Here is a 17,554-nt window from a genome sequence, read left to right as displayed (position 1 = left end):
CCAGATTTTGAGACAGTCACCAATTCAGTGCCTGTGCAGTCATGTACACAAGTCGTTATTATTTGATAGGGTCAAGTGTCGCTCGACAAAAAAAAAGCAAAAACAACAAGAAAAACCCAAGAAAATAGCAAATTACACACATGAATATAAATAAATGTCTGAGCCGTCAGGCCCAACAATGACAAATTGAGGGGTCAAAGCATTTACTGAATAGCGGGAGAACCTTTTAATTGATGGCATGTGCCCAAAATTAGTTGGCACAAAAACAAAAACAACAATTTAAGAATGGAATAGAAAAATGATGAAATGATAAACTATTTAAGAATGGAATAGAAAAATGATGATAGAAGACTCAAGAATGGGATAGAAACATTTTAAGATGAAAACTGACTTAGCTGGAATTTTGAAGAAGGTCTTGAGTTTAGGAAGTAAGCCTCAACTTTTAGTTAAGTATATATAAATAAATATGTTTAACCTGACTATGTGATTGACTGACTGCTTGACTGATTGATGATCGATGCACAGGCCTAGTAAGTAGAATTTCTTACAGTAGCCCGATTTAAATGAAGACTTAAACCAGATCTCGAAGTGTTCATCATATAAAACTTAAGAGATTTGTGAAAAGCGGCAGCATGCATCTGTGTTTTGCCAATTCAATTATAAAAAATTGATTGAAGACGTGTTCTACATCCAAACACTTTGAGTGACAGACATAGGGGTCAACGTTATAAAGGGCGACACATAAAATGAAAATGGGAGAGAAGCACACATTTGGCCCGCTCGATGCCTGGCAATAAACTACAATCGTGTGTAGGAGAGAAAGTACTGGCTCATCAGTCAAAATTCCTCAGCTTTTGAACATAAAAAATGTCTTGGCTGTGAACTTTCAAATTCCTGTCTAAGCTGGGCTCAAGAAAGAACGCCACTTACTACCAATTCGAATTCCAATTCGAGTTCCAATTTGAATTTAAGGTCTTTGCCAAGCCATTGCATACCAAGTTTTATTTTAGATTTAGCGATTACATCGGGTTAATGAGCCGCACCGGGCGGGGGCAGCACATCAGAGCCAAGGCTGGGACTTGGCACGTGTAAACGACACCCAAATTAGAGGCAGATTATTTTATTACATGCCATGTCAGGCGTACGCGCCGCTTCTATCTCTGATGGGCCTTCCGAGAAGTGTTGCCGAGCTGCGACTTGTGATGCAGTCAGTGTCAGCAGCGGCCACAAGCCTCCGACTGACTGACTGACTGACTGCCTGACGGACTGGTCATTTGATAAGCACGCTCGCTTATCGGGGGCCAAATCGACTGGCCACGGCAGCGGCCAAGTCTTTGTCATGTAAAAATGTCGCCCAGCTGGCCAAAATCAATTTGAAACTTGGCGCCAGCTAAATGAGCCACAAGCCCCAAAGCGCAGCATGCGCCCAGACTCTATACGCGGCGCTCGGTTAATTAAGTTATAAAAATTATATTTTATGCATACGATTTGCATTTTTATGAGCGTCAAATTTAACATGCAGCGCTTTGATTTACAACACAAACTAGACACCGCCCCGGCCCGAACCGCCCGCGCACGTCTCTCTGTGGGCGTTTGTTAACCTGTGTAAAACTGACAAATGATCAGGTGTGACTTATGACATCTTGAGCGGGAATTCCTGCTGCCAGATAAGGGCCTGGCGAATCATCTCACACATCTAAAATTTCAAATCTTGTTTCAAAAATGTTCAAAACGCTGAAAAACTCTGTGCAACGCTTTAGATTTGCAATGCCTTTTCTTTGGAGCGGCACAAAATAAACCATAAAAACCGCAAGATCAGCAACGTATCAACCTGGTCACAACAACAGCGACAACAACCACACGAATGATGCTCAGCAAACTAATGAAAAAACAAAAAAAAAAAAATTAAATAAAACTAGCAATTTTTTCTGCTGATTATAAAGAAAATGCAGTAATGTTACGGTGTTACACTCAGACAGATACTCTAACTAAATGAAATTTAGAAAAATTTACCAAAGCAAAGCAAGCGTATCAAGAAAACATAATAAAGGACATCAAAAAGTAATAACACAACAAATAAGAAAATTATATATATATATGTAAGAAATGCCATAAAATATGCGTGTGAGCTTTTGTAATATTAAAACTGAATTAAAAAAAGAAAACCCTCTAACGAAATTTGTTAACTTAATTTTCTTGAAAACCATCTTAAAATGTTCTGATAAAGCCAACTTTGACTTTAATATGTATTCAGTAAAAAAAAGCTATCCTTAGAAAAGTAAAGTAAGCAAAGAATAATTCGGAAATCTATTTAAGAACCAGGGAAGAAACCCCTATTTGAATCTATTTCATATGAGTAATAAAGCAAGGCAGAGAGAGAGAGAGAGAGAGAGAGAGAAAAAGAAGGTAAGAGTGAGAGAGAAAAGGGAGCAATAAGAGTGAAGCGATTTTAAGTTCATTTGCGGCTTAATTTAAGAAAAATTCTATTTAAAGTGAACCTTTAAACTAAATTATAAAAAAAAAGCTTAAATTAAAAACCACAAAAAGTAAATTGCAGCCAGTTATAACTACTCTCTGCTTCTTATGTTTCTCTCTTTAGGAAACTGTATGTTAATACGAACAGTCTGTCAAAGTCGGAATGCCCAACTCGTTGTCAGTGTGTGCGTTTGTTGTCGTCTGCTCGACTGGTTTGTTCGCAAAGCGTCACAAATTTGTTCTTATATGTATATCATTTTAATAATTCTTATTCGCTTTTTTTCTCGCTAGATTTCTTTATAATTCTGCTTTATTTGTAGCATGTTTTGACATTTTTATAGCTTCAGGCAAGGCGCGTTGACGACATTGCGCATTTCTGCTTTGCTGCACAGAGAGAGAGAGAGAGACAGAGAGAGAGAGAGAGAGAGCGAGAGAGAGAGAGAGAGAGAGAGAGCGCAACAAAGGTGCCCAACAAAATGGCGGCCTGCTGTAAAAGCTTTGACAAGCACATGTCAAATCTGATGGCACGACGTGAGGCACGACACGACACGACACGACTTGGTTGCGTGCTTATCGGACCAACACGTTTTGTATTTAAACGCTTCGCAGCTACCCATTTTGGAGCTGCCTCCTGGCTGGAACACCCATTTAACAAGTCAACCTCAACGGGCAAAACCATAAATATTGGCAATTTAACAGAGTCAACAGTATGGCACTCGACTGCGTATCGGGCCGGGTTCCATAATACACCTTGTCGTACACGATGCTTATCTCTTGGAATTTCTCGTGCGTGTCGCTGTGCCAAAAACAAAACCAACAAAAACGCGTCGATTAACTAAATGCGTATTAACGAATTCCCAAATACTCTAATGCAATAATATTACGGAAATCTGATAAGATCAACTGATCGGCAAATATTTTTCTTCTAAATGGTTCCAGTCACAAATGCGAATTAACGAATTAAGATGAGATTAGATAAGTTAAGATAATATAATAGAAACTTTTATACTTTATGGTAACTGTCAAGCAAATCGGCTTCATATGCGAAATGCCGAAATTATAGATTATATGGATACAAAATTTTAGATATTGAATAGAAATACGCAAAAAGGATTCAACAAAGTAAAATTGGTCAAAATTTATAAAGGCAAAAAAAATGCCAGGCATCGAATATCAGATATCGGATAATGCAAAATGAAGTCAATGGAGAATCGCCAACGCGATCTATTTTCAGTATGAATAAAATGTTCTCAAAATGTTGAAGAAATGTGAATTAATTAATTTTCAAATATTTCATAAATCTCTAATGCTTATAATCTTGTTCAACTGGATATATATATATATATATATATTTTCTCTACTTAACGTACTTAAATTTATGTTTTTCCCAGCCAACATATAAATTTCAAATTATTTTTTTTTTTTTTCAATAAAAAAAATGTCTCGAGATTTTGTAAGAATAATATATAGATTTTTATATATAATAACAAATAGATTTGACTTTATAGCCAAATTATGAATTGGAGAACAACTTGCTGTTGACTTTGCTAGCATATTATCATAATCAATTGTTGCTCTGAGTAAAATATGTTATAATAATAATAAAGATATAATAACGATTTTGCAAACAAACGGAAGAGTATGACAGAAGACAGACACATATGACCACAAATTCAAAATACACGAAAAAAGTAGGCAAAGCTAGCAAACTAGCTAGTTACTCTATAACTTATGGCAGCATTGCTTGTCAAACATTGCCAAGACTTCATTATACCCCATTTGAAGCATTTCAAAGGGCATACACCAAGCTGAAGCCTGGCCAGGAGCTGTCGCTCGCTGTCGCTGTTGCCAACAAAGGAGGGGCAGACGGGCTTGGAGCGTGCGTGAAAAATTAGCCGTGGAAATGCATGTCGTGCTTGTTGTTGTTCATTCGTTGTTGTTGTTGTTGTTGTTGTTGCTGTTGTGGCCTGTCGCCATTTCTCGCAGTGTGGCTAATAAGCGCAACATGCTCATAAAATTTCGAAACCTGCCACAGTCTGATTTTATTTCATTTTAAATTGTACACGCGCTTTAAATTTTGTTATTTTTGTTTTTCTTTCAAATGTTGCAGTTTGTGGTGGGGCATGTGATTTGTTTTGCATTTACATGCATCATTAGAGCCTGTTGTACAACGCGGCCTTATGACAAATTAATAACAATAACGATAGCATAAAAGACAAGCTTTCTATTTCGATAATGGGGTTCCAATGTTCCCAGAGGCCATTGCCAACACAATCAAAACTGAAACAACAACAACAACAGCCCAAAGTTGACAACGAAGCGTGCCAAGCGAGACTTGGATGGACGGCTGGATGGTTAACCCTTGTGTGTGCCAGGGTGTAGCCAGAAGTATGAGAAAAAATAGTATTTGAAGTGCTCAAATATTTATACTCAAAGATTTCTACATCTATTTACTCAATATAAGTCAATCAACGAAATTAATATTTGTTTGTATCCTTTTAACAAAACTACTTTTTTGATTCAGATGAAAAAAAAAGTTAACAGTTGTTAACAATTTTTTATAAATATGCAACAACTGGTATATTTTGTTGTTTTTTTTTTTCAGAGTAATTTATGAAACGACGATTCCTGAAAGCAAATGGATATGTCCATCATTCTTGTTAAAGGCTCCAAGATGAAGTCTTAAGAGTTGGGAAACTAAATTCTTCAGAAAAGTAACCTCTTGTTATGTGTGTGAAAACTAAGACTGAGTATTAAAAAAAAAATGTTAAGATTAGATAAACTCAACTTTGTTAAACTAAATTAGAATTCAATGCTTATGGTGGTGCGACTCCTGCAAAGCCCAACAGAATCTTTTTTTCTTCGTTCCGATTTAAACCTTTTTTTCTAATATTTGTGAGAAATGGTATTACACTAAATAAAATACATAGAGCTCAGCTAGTATAGAAACTTAATATTCTTCATTTGCTAGAAATATTGGCTTATATAAGCGAATTTTACATGACTAGTAGTTGATGGATTAGAATAAAGAATTGATTTGATTGTTCTTAAGAGGTGGTTGAAATATTTAATGCATGTCTTAAATTGATACCAGTGTGCGCATAAGGGTTAAATGAAATATTTAAGCTGGATGCTGCTGCATCTCTAGGCCGCTTACCTGTTAATTGATTGTTACATTCTTTCCGAGCGTTGGTGTGTGTGTCTGTGCTCCTCTAGCCCTTTCACTTCCACAGCTTGTTGTTGCTTGCCGTGATATTTGTTGTTGTTGTTGTTGTATCTGTGGGGTATACAATGCAGACGTGTTGTTTTTTATGATGCCCATTTTTTGACAATGAAAATTATTGTGATGTCGCACGTTTTGGTGGTGTAATTTAATTAAAAACGATGTTCGCCAGCGACCCGCATCAGTGTGCTGTACGGGGCGGGGCAGCGACCACCGCCAAGGCACGCTTTTCATGAGGGTTTTCCCGGAATTTTTCCGAACAGGTGACAAATGTGCGACACATTTTGTTTTTTCGTATTCGAGTAAGTATATTAGCTATAGACCAGGCTCTCTGTGGGCCGAGACAGTGAGCAATCACAGCTGCTAAAAGGATGCCACTAAAAGTCAAACAAACCTCTTGACTTTTGATGATATTTGCACGGCCCAACAGTGGCAGGGGCAGGGGCAGAGGCAGGCGGTCAGAGCTGAGCCGGGGCAGAAGTGCAAAGGCAACAACAAGAACAACAACAAACACAGCTGTTGTGAGTTTGTTCAGACTTTGGGAAATGGTCTGCGAGTTGCATTTGGATTTTATTTTTGCTTTCGTTATTTTCTGTTTAAAGTGAAAGAAGCGACAGCAAATGGAGAAGGCTGAGGAAAAACTTATGCGGCTTCTGTTGAGCCTGTGAACCTGTTTGCCCGACTGAAACCATGAATGAACAGCCAAAGACAACAACAACAACAACAACAACAGAAACGACAACAACGTTCTCTTGGACAGCATTGTCACTGTCAATATATAGAAATGCACTCAAGGTAACTTCCTACTTGCGTCAGATCGTATTTCAATATAACCTCTTTTTACTTTTTTACTTGCAGCTTAATGCCCCTCCCCCACGACCGCACACACACACACACACACACAGATACCTCGTGCCCCCATAGTGCTACCCGTCGGTCAAGAAAATGGCCACCATATGGAACAGACCATGGAATATAGCAAACGCTTGTGGGAATTTTCAATATTGATTGATTGACCACCCGAGAGCAGTCGGCAGTTGGCAATGTTCGTGGGCCATGGACTCAGCTAAAGATATATAGAAAAATAGCCTGGAATATAACCGAAGGGAAGTCACCTAAAGATAGATAGAGAATCATCTGCCATATGGTATGTTCTTTGGGAATCAAATCTATTTCCATTTAAAGAACATAGAAAGCCTCGTGCAGACCTTCGCTAAGATATCTTTTTCTGTTAGTCATAATATCTTAAATACAAGTTGATTTTCCCAACCTTATTGTTCCTTTAAAAGTTATACGATAAAGCAGACCGATATTGACCAGATTTTGCTGATCTGGACAGAAGGACATCAACTCAGCTGTTCATCTATATCTATATATACTTCATGGGGTCGGAGATCATAACCTCAGCAAGCGTATAAAAATTTGCATTAATTTTTAATCAAAAAAATTTGAGTCTTGAGCTATATTCGAAATCTCTTCTATATCCGGACAAGGATGTGAAGTTCAGCAAATGCTTTCAGCTGCAGCTGCTCGTAAGCTCCAGAGAATTTGGACTGGGAGTTCCTTTAACGCGACTCTCGTGATAAAAATTAGAAAGAAATTTACAAGCGTCAGTTGTTGGAATGTTTTTCTATTTTTTTTTTTTTACAGGATATTCTCGGGCAAACAGTTGCTTTTTATTTGAATGTCGCAGCTCCCCAGAGCATCGAGGAGCTGCGATTGATGACACGCATTTGTTGTGACAAGCATTAACTAGCGGTTTCACACACACACCCCCTCGGCCTGGCTGAGCCCCACCTCCTAGGCGACCCCACAACACAATTAGCAGCCGGCGTGCGCTCCCCTAAAAAGGAAAACAAATTGTCGACACCTAAAAACTGAGCAACTAGACTGCTGCCCCTAGGGAATGCCCATCTCCGCCCTCTTAGCCGCGCCACTCGCTCATTTGTGGAAAATATTAATAAATATAATTAATTGTGTGAAGAGCGCATTTGCAGTAAACAATTTTTGGTTATATATCTGGTAAGTATATAGCTTTACTTCCCACAGGTTTTGTGTTACGGACCAAAATGTTCTGCACCTTCTGCGTAATTGAAGCAAAGTTTTAACAAACTCAAGAGTCGGCGGCGGCGGCAGGCAACTGGCAAGGGAGCCGGAGGAGCAGGGGTGCCGGAGCTAGGGCTTCGGGCGTCGGGAGTCGGGAGAACGCCGGCCATGTTTGAATACGAGTCGCCAACATGTTTACATAAAACGGACTTGGTTTACAATTTGCTCAAAAAACCCTCAAACAAAATGCTAAATTTGCTGATTTTGCGAACAAAAAAAAATATATATATATATATATAAGAAAAAAGAATAAAATATGATAAGCCGAAGATTGCATACTCTTGCAGATATATAATAAAACTTAAGATAATACCCCGATAATAAAATATATTGTTTGTATATAAGCAAACATAGAAAACTGATTTAGTGTGGAATTTCTTGAGAAACAAAAAGGAGGTTATCTAAGAACTCATTTTTAATCGATTGTTCCTATAGCAGCTATATAATATAGTAGTCCGATTCTTAAGAGAGATTGTGCGAAGTTTGGCATATCTTAAAACACAAGACAAGACCTAATTTTACAAAAACTAAACATTTGATCGATTATGGATTTTAAATGTGAGCTATATAAGATATAGTATCCAGATGTTTGTTAAATTTTATCCATAATAAAGTAGGTAAAGACCGAGTTTGGTTGGAATATTTTGGTATGTAAAACTGTTATTCTTATGGAAACTCAAACTATGACCGATTCTTTTAAGAGAAAAGGAATTCTACTACGTTTGTGAGTTTCATAGGGATATCTTATAAAACAGAAATATGCCTGCTCGATCGATTATTTCTATAGCAGCTATATTCTACAGAGTTCCAATGTCCATAAGGTTTTAAGATAAAGTCCCAATCACAATACTTCAATTTGCCAGTTTAAGAAGATATGTTTAAAAATCGGATGATTTGACGGATTGTTCCTATGAGATCTATACCTTATAGTAATCCCAGCTATAGACCGACCTCGACAAATATAAAACTAACAAGTTAAATCAAATATCCAAGTCGATTAATTTGAAAAGAAGGCAACAGACAGACGAACAGTACTATTATATATATATATATATATATATCTACTTATATATACTATATATACTTATATATATCTACTTGAGCTGCTTGTATCTGTTGCACATGATGTGGCACGAATATAACTAACCCGCCGCAAGAGTATATGAAAAAGAAAAGCAAAAGCTTGAAAGGAATGCGCAATGCTGGCTGTTAATGGTAATTGGATCACCTGCTAGAGTCTAGTCCTCCGCATAGGGCGCATAGCTGGTTATCTGTCGCGCCACAATGTTGAGTATTTCGCGGGCGGGCATCTCCTGCTGCTCCCTGATGATGGCCGTGATGCGCGCACACTCCTTCACATAGTTCTCGAGCTCGCGCTGATTGGGCGCACGCCGTGACGACTCCTTGGACTGCAGCGCCTGCAGGCACTGCCCAGTTATTTGCGACAGCTGTGTGCGTGCCGGACTGAAGGTCTCGTCCAGATCGAACAACTCCAGCGGCGGCGCCGGCGGCTCACTGAAAATTGGCGGGAATGTGGCCAATTGCAGCGCCGGCAGCGGTATCTCAAATTGCGGCTTAATAATGCGCAACGGTTCGTAATTGACATGCAACTGCTCGTACGTATCGATCACATCCTTCAGCAAACGATTGCTCAGCGAGCAGAGGGTCATGTCGAACATTTGCTTAAAATCCGCGGGCATCTCCGTGCCAATGGAGTCGATCAGGCAGGCCTTGGGCATATCGGCAAGGAAAGCTAAATCCGTGAAGTGCTTGTTGTCGTTTAGCTGTTGGAAATAGAATCGAATAGTTACAAAAACATATTAGAATTGCCCGACTAGAAGATACTCTGTAAGCTTGCCTACATTCGAACTCTCAACTATAAACACTTCGGTTATTCAGCCTATTTATTTATTTATTCCTAATAAAACTCTATATTTATACTACGATATTAACGCTTTATATCTTTATGAGCAATAAGTTGAAAATTGTGTGTCTTTAGCTCAGAAATATGCCTAAACAAGAAGAGAAGTAAAGGCTACCTTTCTGCGCATAGAAACAGACAGACAGACTGGCTATATTAATTATCAATAATATAATAAATATTATATTATTGGGTCGGAGCTTTCTGCTTCCTTCTGATGACTGTTACATAAAACTGAACCAAAGCAATATACCCCTATTCATAGCCCTTTCAATGGGTGCAGGGTGTATTAAGCTCACGCACCTCCACATCGTTAAAGTCCAAATGCGTATAGCTTATCTCGCTAGTGCCGAGCAGCTGCAGCATATACTCCAGCAGGGCATCGTTGGTCTTGTCCTGCAGATACTTATCGTGCCATATATAGCCACTGCCCAGGGCCAATATCTTGCCACCCTTGGCATTGCTGAAGTAACCAGCCAGTGGACGATTGAAGGGGTAGGCAACGGGTCCGGTTGTTAGCAGCACATTGGCCGGCTCGGAGACATTTAGGGTAGCCCCGTATGGATACTGAAAGTGTATCTTGTACTTCTCATCGCTGAAATCGTAGTCCACCTTCTCGATGTCCAGCTTGAGCAGATGCCGCCACATGGACTCGCAGACAACGCCGCCGCCCACAATGCACTCTTTGGGATGAAAGTTCTTGTAGTAATGCGGACGCACAACGTTGTCGTTGTTGATGTAGATGCCGTATTGCTCCAGAAAGAAGTTGACATTCGTATTGAACTCCTGTTCGCCGCCTTCGCCGAGCAGCACCAACAAGCTGCCGCCGGACTGATCCACGTACTCCTTGAGCGCATCGAACTCCTCCTCGGTGAAGCGATCTTGTGGTCCTGCCAGCACAAAGATCTTGGAGCGCGTCAAAGATTCATGGTTCAGCTCGACATCGCTTCTGCGGATCGCATTAATCGATATGGGCTTTACAAATATATATATATATACATATATCTGATATCTCCACTTACTGTTCGACATTCCAGTGCGGCTTCAGCTTGCGATGCAGCATCTTATAGTTGTCCGTTATTTGAAAGCGTTCATTTTTTGATATATCAAAGCAAATTGTCGGCTTATTGGTCATATTGCTGCTTTTTTTTATAATAATTGAGTTTTTCTGTTTTGCTAAATATTTTTGTGTACGCTTTTTGGTTGTCGGGGCAACAGCTGTGAACGCACTTTAATAAGCAGTACTAGCTATATTATAGCTCTGTCAAACAAATATTTTTACCCAGACACTTTTCAACTCAAATCCTTATTATGTGCCTTTGCAAACACGAATTAAATAAAACCACATCACAATTTAATTTATGATACATTACAGCTATTTTGGCGGCATTTGTTGTTTACCAAGAATCTGGCAACGCTGTGCAGCCAACTTCACGCTGCTCAAAATTGCGCAGCTCGTTGAACTTTATGGCAAATCAGCACGATAGTGCAGCATTATCGAACCAGTTCCGAGCTGAAGTACACAACTCATGAACCAACACCTGCCCTGAGTCTCGCTGTGAAAAATTACGAAAGAATTCGGCTGTTCAACGCTCCCAAGACCAACAAATTTTGTGCTTACCGAACAATAATGGCATCAATCTGTGGACGCATGGCGCTGCGTGCCGCCGCACGCCAAAATGTGACGTACCACTCCGTTCGCACCTGCAAAAGTAAGTAGGAATTGCGCCCCAAAACGGCGCAACTTCGCCGTCACGTCCGCCTTGTCCGCGCGTGTGGCAGACAATCCCTTGCTTCCAAGGCGCCTCCATAAGCCGTATTACATAATGCGGACACTAAAAAAGCAGGCCTGCTGTGAGTGCAACAAAGTTTTAGCCAGATTTAAGTTGGTGAAAAGTGTGCGGGAGGGAGGTTATGTAATAGCTGCGCCCAGTGAAAATTGTGTTTTTATGAGTTTTAGCAAAAGGTGAACGCAGCCAGCGTAATTTGCACCTCGCGGAGTTTCCAATCACTAACTAATACAACAACAATTGAACAGTGTGTGTGTGTAAGGAGTAAAGGCTTGCTATGTGTGTACTTTTATATAACCAATATGCGCACACAGCTGATTCAGCAACTGTAAACGCGAGCAGAGGCGCAGTGTGAAGGGGTTTTGGCATAGATTGTTATCACAACAAGAGGAAGTACCTGGCCACAGGCTGTCGCAGCTTAACCTGACTCTGCCAGCGATCCTTCCTATGATATAGTTGTAGTCCGATGTTGATAAGATCTTGTACATATGTTAGGCATACAGTGGGGCCTGGATATGGTGAATCGGCTAATGGTACTGCTCGAGAGTATATGTAATTTATGAGCTCGGACTGGTCGCCCTCAGTTGACGTGACACCCTCTGTAAGGGTATATAAAATGCGCGCTTATCAGAGCTTAACAATTTATAAACATTTTCCTTTCTGCAGTGATGAACGATCCCTTGGAGCACGCCACGGGCATTGAGAAGCGCGAGCTGTTGCTGAAGGCGGCCGGCAACGATAATCCCTTCGACATGAAGGTGTTTAAGCGCGGTGCTGGCACCAAGGAGAACCCCAACTTGATTCCATCGGCCTTCGATGCCCGCATTGTGGGCTGCATCTGTGAGTAGACTGGCTAAACAACTGAGCTTAGGAGAAACTAATTTCCGTACGCATTTTCACACCCGCAGGCGAAGAGGATCAGACCTACGTGCAGTGGATGTGGCTGCAGAAGGGCAACCAGAAGCGTTGTGAGTGCGGCCACTGGTTCAAGCTGGTCGAGAAGGCAGCAGTTTAAAGTTATTATTAATTAATTAAATAAACCAATTAATAACAAAAACGACAAAACACACACACACAAACAAACAACCAACTATTAAGCTAAAAGTCAACAAAATAGCTTTCCAAATAAACAAACATCAATCCAAAAGAAATTGAATTGAAGAGAAATGCAAAACGAAATGCAATATGCGCCGCGTCCCGGTACAGTTTTCTTAATTAATTTGGAGCTCGCCCAGTTAGTTGCAGCAATGGAAAAGCATGTACAAAAAAGGTTTAAATAAATTACTTTAAACAAGATATCCATTTCAATTGCACCAAGATATGTAGGACTAGTAGGCGTACCCCGGCTCTGGCCAGGACCAGAATTTATCTAAAATGTTTGGCATTCCTTTTCCAGCATGTCGCAAAATTTCAGTTTGCCCATTTTCACTGGGAAAGCTGGATTTTCTCAGTCGCATCTCAAAAGACGTTCTGCATGGCCCTTTGAAAATAAGTTTCATGATCGTTTTTCACCTATTTTCCGGTCTGGACCGTGGATTAAATCCACTGAATTAAAGTTTTACAATTAACTTTAAAGACAGTCGATTGATGAAGCACTTCTGAAGTGTATTATCAGGCAGATTTTAAAAGCAGATCGGCTGAGAAAAGAACCTATATTCGTTTGGAATTAGTAATGTCCCACCTTAGAGATCGGTCTCCCCTCAAAAGGGGCGACTACTACGTAAGTTTCGGCGTTCTAGTTCTTAGGGCTGGTTCCCTGATCGACGCTGGAACTAGTTGAGAATTGTAACTGACGATTTAGAGTAATCCTCCTAGTAGGCCTACAATTTGTATATATACATATATAGCTTTTGAGTATTTCTACGTTGGGGAGCTCATTCCTTTTCATCTTTGCAAAGGAAACGGATGCTATATTGAGCTAGACGTATATATTTCTTTTCAAAAAATATATTAAAAACATATTTGAGAAGTCAAGATGTCGTCATTCATCTCGCGACTACTCAAATCTCCTTTCGCATCCAAGCGTCTCGTCTCGCAGTTGACGCAACGCGGCGAGGGCAAGCTTGGCGCAGTGCTGCGTCAGCTCGGCTTGAAGCGTATGCTCGGCGTCTTTGGGGTCAAGGAGGGTACCGGCACGCGTGCCATATCCACAACTCCGGTCTTGAAAAAAGGTGAGTGAGAAACAGGCGCAGGTTTTGGTCTGGCATAATGCAGCTACTCTGATTGCCATAGAGCTGACTGATGACATGGAGCTGGCCACGGGCATCTTCAAGCGCGAGCTCATGCTGCGCCAGGCGGGCTGCAACGATCCGTGGGCCATGAAGAGACCCATGAAGCGTGGCGCAGGCAGAGAGAATGATCCGACGGTCATACCGTCGGCATTTGATGGCCGCCTCGTGGGCTGCTTGTGCCTCGGCGATCGTGCACCCAAGTGGATGTGGCTGGAGAAGGGCAACCCCAAGCGCTGCGAATGCGGACACTATTATGTGCTAAAGAATGTGCCGGCTATTTAAATCGGAGCACGGGACAAATGGAGCGCTGTATCTACACACAAACGCACAACGAATACACACACACACACACACAACAAATTCTCATCAATAATAAATACTCGTACACAACAAATTCTCATACATAATAAATACTCGTACACAACAAATTCACACGCCAACAAACAAATTGAACTGATCTACAGAAAAGAACACGTATCGAAACCTAAATAGTAGTCATAAAACATTGCATGATATTATCCAAAATTGGACATCTGTTTATTCGCATACATTGAGCGCTCTCTTTAAAGCACAGCTCTGTCTGGAACACTCTATAACCTGTACCCATTGATAATGTGGGGAGAAGGGTATAATGGAAGAATCTCTGACTCGTTACTACTGAGCATTAATAGCAGAGTCCAAATAACAATGTCTGTCCGCCCGCCCGTTCGTCTGTCTTAAAAGATCGCCATAATGCGGAGAATCAGTTGACATTCAATGTGAATAAATGTGGTATATTGGATCATTCTGTTACGCACAGATCAGGTTTAAATTTATCAGACGATATCCTAGTCGGTACAATAATAATTCCTGAAGGTGTAAGCTATAAGATATACACAGCTATGTTAAATCGTCGATAATTTGAGGTTATTTGGATCTGAAATATGACTAAGAAATGTATGAAATGCATTCATACCATTTCGAATATAAAATGGGGGAAACAAGTTCATTAAGATTTAAGCTGTCCGGCTGTGCGTTAAACCGAGCTTGTACTGTATTGTCGGTAATTGTTTCTGCATATTACCTAGTTCTCGTTTAACTAACTACATAACTAATTTGTGTTTTGCTGGTGTCATCCTTCGCCAGCTGATCCTTAGTCACTTTTTAGTTATTTCAGTGTGTAGCCCGTCAAGAGGTAGCCACTGTTGCCGCTCATATTGACCTCGGGATGGGATCGATTTGGCAGTATTTGATACATGCGCATCCAGTTGGAGGTCACATGCAGGTTGGTCACCTTGCCGGACGTCTTCAGCTCCATATAAGTTTCCTGCAGCAGCTCCTTGCACGTGCTGAAGATAACAATGGGTCGCGAGGGTTTCACCAGTGGCAGCAATGCCTGCAATATATTCGATGGATGCTCCTTGGCAGCCATCACCAGGTTGTCGAATTTCGCATTCATCAGCGCAGCGGCGCGTTTGTTCTCCAGTTGCCAGCGCAAAGGCCCAGATTTGTTGGTTGCTTTAAGTAAAATCAAAAAATAATTGAAATATATCATTCGTTTGATTGGCAGCCTGCCAATTAAGTTCCAAAGTGATTTTCCAAAGCAAGTTCCATTTATTATACGCTGATCCCATTGGAAATGGGTAATGCATTTTTGCAATTGTATATAACAGGCAGAAGAAAGCATTTCCAACCCCATACACTATATAAATTCTTGATCAGCATCAATAGCCGAGTCGGTCTAGCCATGTGCGCCTCTCTTTTTTTCTGTCTATCTTGTTTACGGATCAAGTATCTTTCTTGCTATGGCAGCAAGGTCGAAACGACCGCATGCCGAATGCAACTTGTTGATGCTCTCATGAGCAACTGGGTCAGTCGCCAGCCTGCCTCTGGCAAAGCTGGCCAGTGCTGATCTGCGTCGAAGTACGTATTCTTGCTGAATTGGTCATAATTAATCTAAGATCATATAAATCGCCTTAATATTTATATTGTCGGGTTATCAGAATGTCTGTTATACATTTGATGGAAAAATAAGTAAGTTTTATGCCGCCATTTTCAAATAATTTCCACATTTGCGGGGTGAATTTTCCGGTTTTCGATTCTAATCAATTTAGTTAGTCAGGAGCAACAGCTTTAGATATAGATTGCTTACAGTTTGACGATTCATCCAATTTGACCTTCTTGGAGCTGGGCTCAATGTTGTCGCTTTGCTCCTCCGTGTTGGTATCGCTGTCATCTGTGGGGGTTACTAGCTCCGCTGCCTCCTTGGTTGGCGCCGCTGTTTCCACTTCTGTGGAAGCTTCTGTTTTCGCCTCTGGCTTGTCGCCCTGATAAAACTCACGCAGCACCGAGTACAGATTGACCGAGATGCAGCGCTGCTGCTGTTCCAGTGGTAATTTGAGGGCCAGCAGAGCTTGCTTTTGGGGCACATTGCCGGGATGCATGTGTACAAGTGTTGCCTCTGTGCCGGCACCCATGGAGTTCAGCATGGCCGCCGGCAAGAGACCATTCGTGCCGCTCTCGTACAACAAATAGCTGCCAAAGCCAGAGACACCCGAGTAGGAGATTATTTGGGAGAGCGTATCCACACGTATGCCCATTATCTTATCAGCATCCTGTCGATGGAATATGTCGGCCATTAGACGTATGCTGGGCTGGCGAATTTGGACAAACTCAAAGTACTTTTTCTCCTTCTTCAGCAGATACTTGTCCTGTGAGTACTCGGTGCGTGTGTGAAATGTTTTCGAATTCTTCACCAGCTTCTCAATTATCTTGCTGGACTCGTTACACGCCTCGCGCAGCTGCTCAATGTCCTGCAAGTGAAGGTTGCCATTGTTGTTGTTGTTTTTTTTTTTCTTTCTTTGTAACACGCGGTAAACCTGAGCCCTACGTACCGCGGACTTGAGGGCCTGCGCCTCGCCATTGTCGCTGATGTCCCGATTGTCGGCTCCACTGCTGGAAATGTTTAGCACATCCCGTATGCTGCGCAATTCATTTTCGGTGCACAGCTCGAGCCGGTGCTGCCGCTGGGCGCCTCGTTTGCCCACCTTCGACTCCTTGACGCACATCTTGAACGTGGAGCCATACGGTTGATCCAGCAGCGACTTCAGCTCCAGATGCTCCTTACCCAATGTGGCTGTCGCATCAAGGCTGCCAAATTTTTGCAATTTCGTGTACTTTTGACGCTGAATAACAATATAATCGCCCAACTGTATGGATGCCATTGCGACTTAAATCACATTAAAAAAAAATCGATAGATAAAATAAAAAATATATCGATAGTTAGCACTTTTTAGTTCCCAAATGGTTCCCACTGAAGCAAGTTTTTGTACCAGTTATTATACCCTTTCTCCACTGGCTTAAGAAATGTCACATTTTCAAATTTCACATATTGGTGTTCCACCGGTTGTCGGCGAAATGTGAGTGGGAAAAGTACCGCTTCTTTAAATAAACAGCTAATCGAGTTGCTTTAATTTAGTAAGCGTCGCAAAGTTTTTCTTCCAAAACTCAAATAATGCGATCTCGAAGTAAGGATCCCATTTTACATACTCTTTTTGACATTTTGCCAAGTTTAAATGCTAATAACTGAGGGATAGGTACAATTTAAAACTTCTTATTTAAAGTTGCCGTTGTATATGGCTATGATTCTTTTCCATTTTTCACAACATCGTTAGAAATCTCGATAAATCATCCCAAATTTACACATTTTTTAAAAATGTAATATGTTTGATGTGATATTTTACAGGCCGCATTTTACACATTTTGCAAAACTGTGACATTTTCAGAAATGTGTAAGAAATTTGGTCAGTGGACAAAGGCTATTAAACGA

At 40.9% G+C, this 17,554-nt stretch overlaps 5 protein-coding genes across 8 annotated transcripts in view; 2 read left to right on the top strand and 3 right to left on the bottom strand.

The window, feature by feature from the left end:
- LOC115763043 (intraflagellar transport protein 52 homolog) overlaps nt 1-11,198 on the bottom strand; it is a 42,633-nt gene extending 31,435 nt beyond the window's left edge. For 2 of the 3 annotated variants that reach the window (XR_004017849.1, XR_004017850.1), the window contains exons 1-4: nt 10,748-11,198; nt 10,029-10,674; nt 9,033-9,588; nt 5,633-5,752 (exon numbers count right to left, since the gene is read on the bottom strand). Coding sequence is in view for 1 of the 3 variants with exons in the window: in XM_030705464.1 (XP_030561324.1) it covers nt 9,043-9,588; nt 10,029-10,674; nt 10,748-10,860 (1,305 nt within the window). In the remaining 2 variants the exon portion in view is untranslated. Of the gene's footprint in view, nt 1-5,632; nt 5,753-8,972; nt 9,589-10,028; nt 10,675-10,747 lie in introns of those variants that run through there. The other variant, XM_030705464.1, reaches the window with a different exon arrangement.
- A 51-nt stretch (nt 11,199-11,249) lies between these two features.
- LOC115763047 (cytochrome c oxidase subunit 5B, mitochondrial) lies at nt 11,250-12,662 on the top strand. Its single transcript, XM_030705471.1, has 3 exons — nt 11,250-11,437; nt 12,182-12,355; nt 12,424-12,662. Exons 1-3 carry the CDS (start codon nt 11,356-11,358, stop codon nt 12,528-12,530), a joined length of 363 nt encoding a protein of 120 aa, XP_030561331.1. The 5' UTR covers nt 11,250-11,355; the 3' UTR covers nt 12,531-12,662.
- Nucleotides 12,663-13,404: 742 nt separating this feature from the next.
- LOC115763046 (cytochrome c oxidase subunit 5B, mitochondrial) lies at nt 13,405-14,251 on the top strand. Its single transcript, XM_030705469.1, has 2 exons — nt 13,405-13,686; nt 13,748-14,251. The coding sequence occupies exons 1-2, from the start codon at nt 13,491-13,493 to the stop codon at nt 14,026-14,028; spliced, it is 477 nt and encodes a 158-aa protein (XP_030561329.1). The 5' UTR covers nt 13,405-13,490; the 3' UTR covers nt 14,029-14,251.
- Nucleotides 14,252-14,259: 8 nt separating this feature from the next.
- The window catches only part of LOC115763040, a 61,778-nt gene continuing 58,483 nt past the window's right edge, over nt 14,260-17,554 (bottom strand). The window contains exon 16 of the mRNA XM_030705458.1: nt 14,260-15,243. Within this exon, the coding sequence (XP_030561318.1) occupies nt 14,883-15,243 (361 nt within the window). The 3' untranslated portion in view covers nt 14,260-14,882. The remainder of the gene's footprint in view (nt 15,244-17,554) is intronic.
- Nucleotides 15,471-16,954, bottom strand: LOC115763044 (tRNA (adenine(58)-N(1))-methyltransferase non-catalytic subunit TRM6). Of its 2 annotated transcripts, XM_030705467.1 has the most exons (3): nt 16,620-16,954; nt 15,878-16,538; nt 15,471-15,826 (listed from the first exon to the last, which is right to left on the bottom strand). In XM_030705467.1, coding segments are annotated over exons 1-3 (993 nt in total). In that variant the 5' UTR covers nt 16,950-16,954; the 3' UTR covers nt 15,471-15,824. The 2 variants fall into 2 exon arrangements, with proteins under 2 accessions (XP_030561327.1, XP_030561326.1); XM_030705466.1 differs by having other exon boundaries at nt 15,474-16,538.

Source organism: Drosophila novamexicana, unplaced genomic scaffold (genome assembly GCF_003285875.2).
Source record: "Drosophila novamexicana strain 15010-1031.04,08,12 unplaced genomic scaffold, DnovRS2.1 tig00000689-arrow-pilon, whole genome shotgun sequence".
In the NCBI taxonomy this organism is placed as follows: Eukaryota; Metazoa; Arthropoda; class Insecta; order Diptera; family Drosophilidae; genus Drosophila; species Drosophila novamexicana.
The sequence above is the reverse complement of the archived record's forward strand: the minus strand, read 5'-3'. Positions and strand labels throughout refer to the sequence as shown.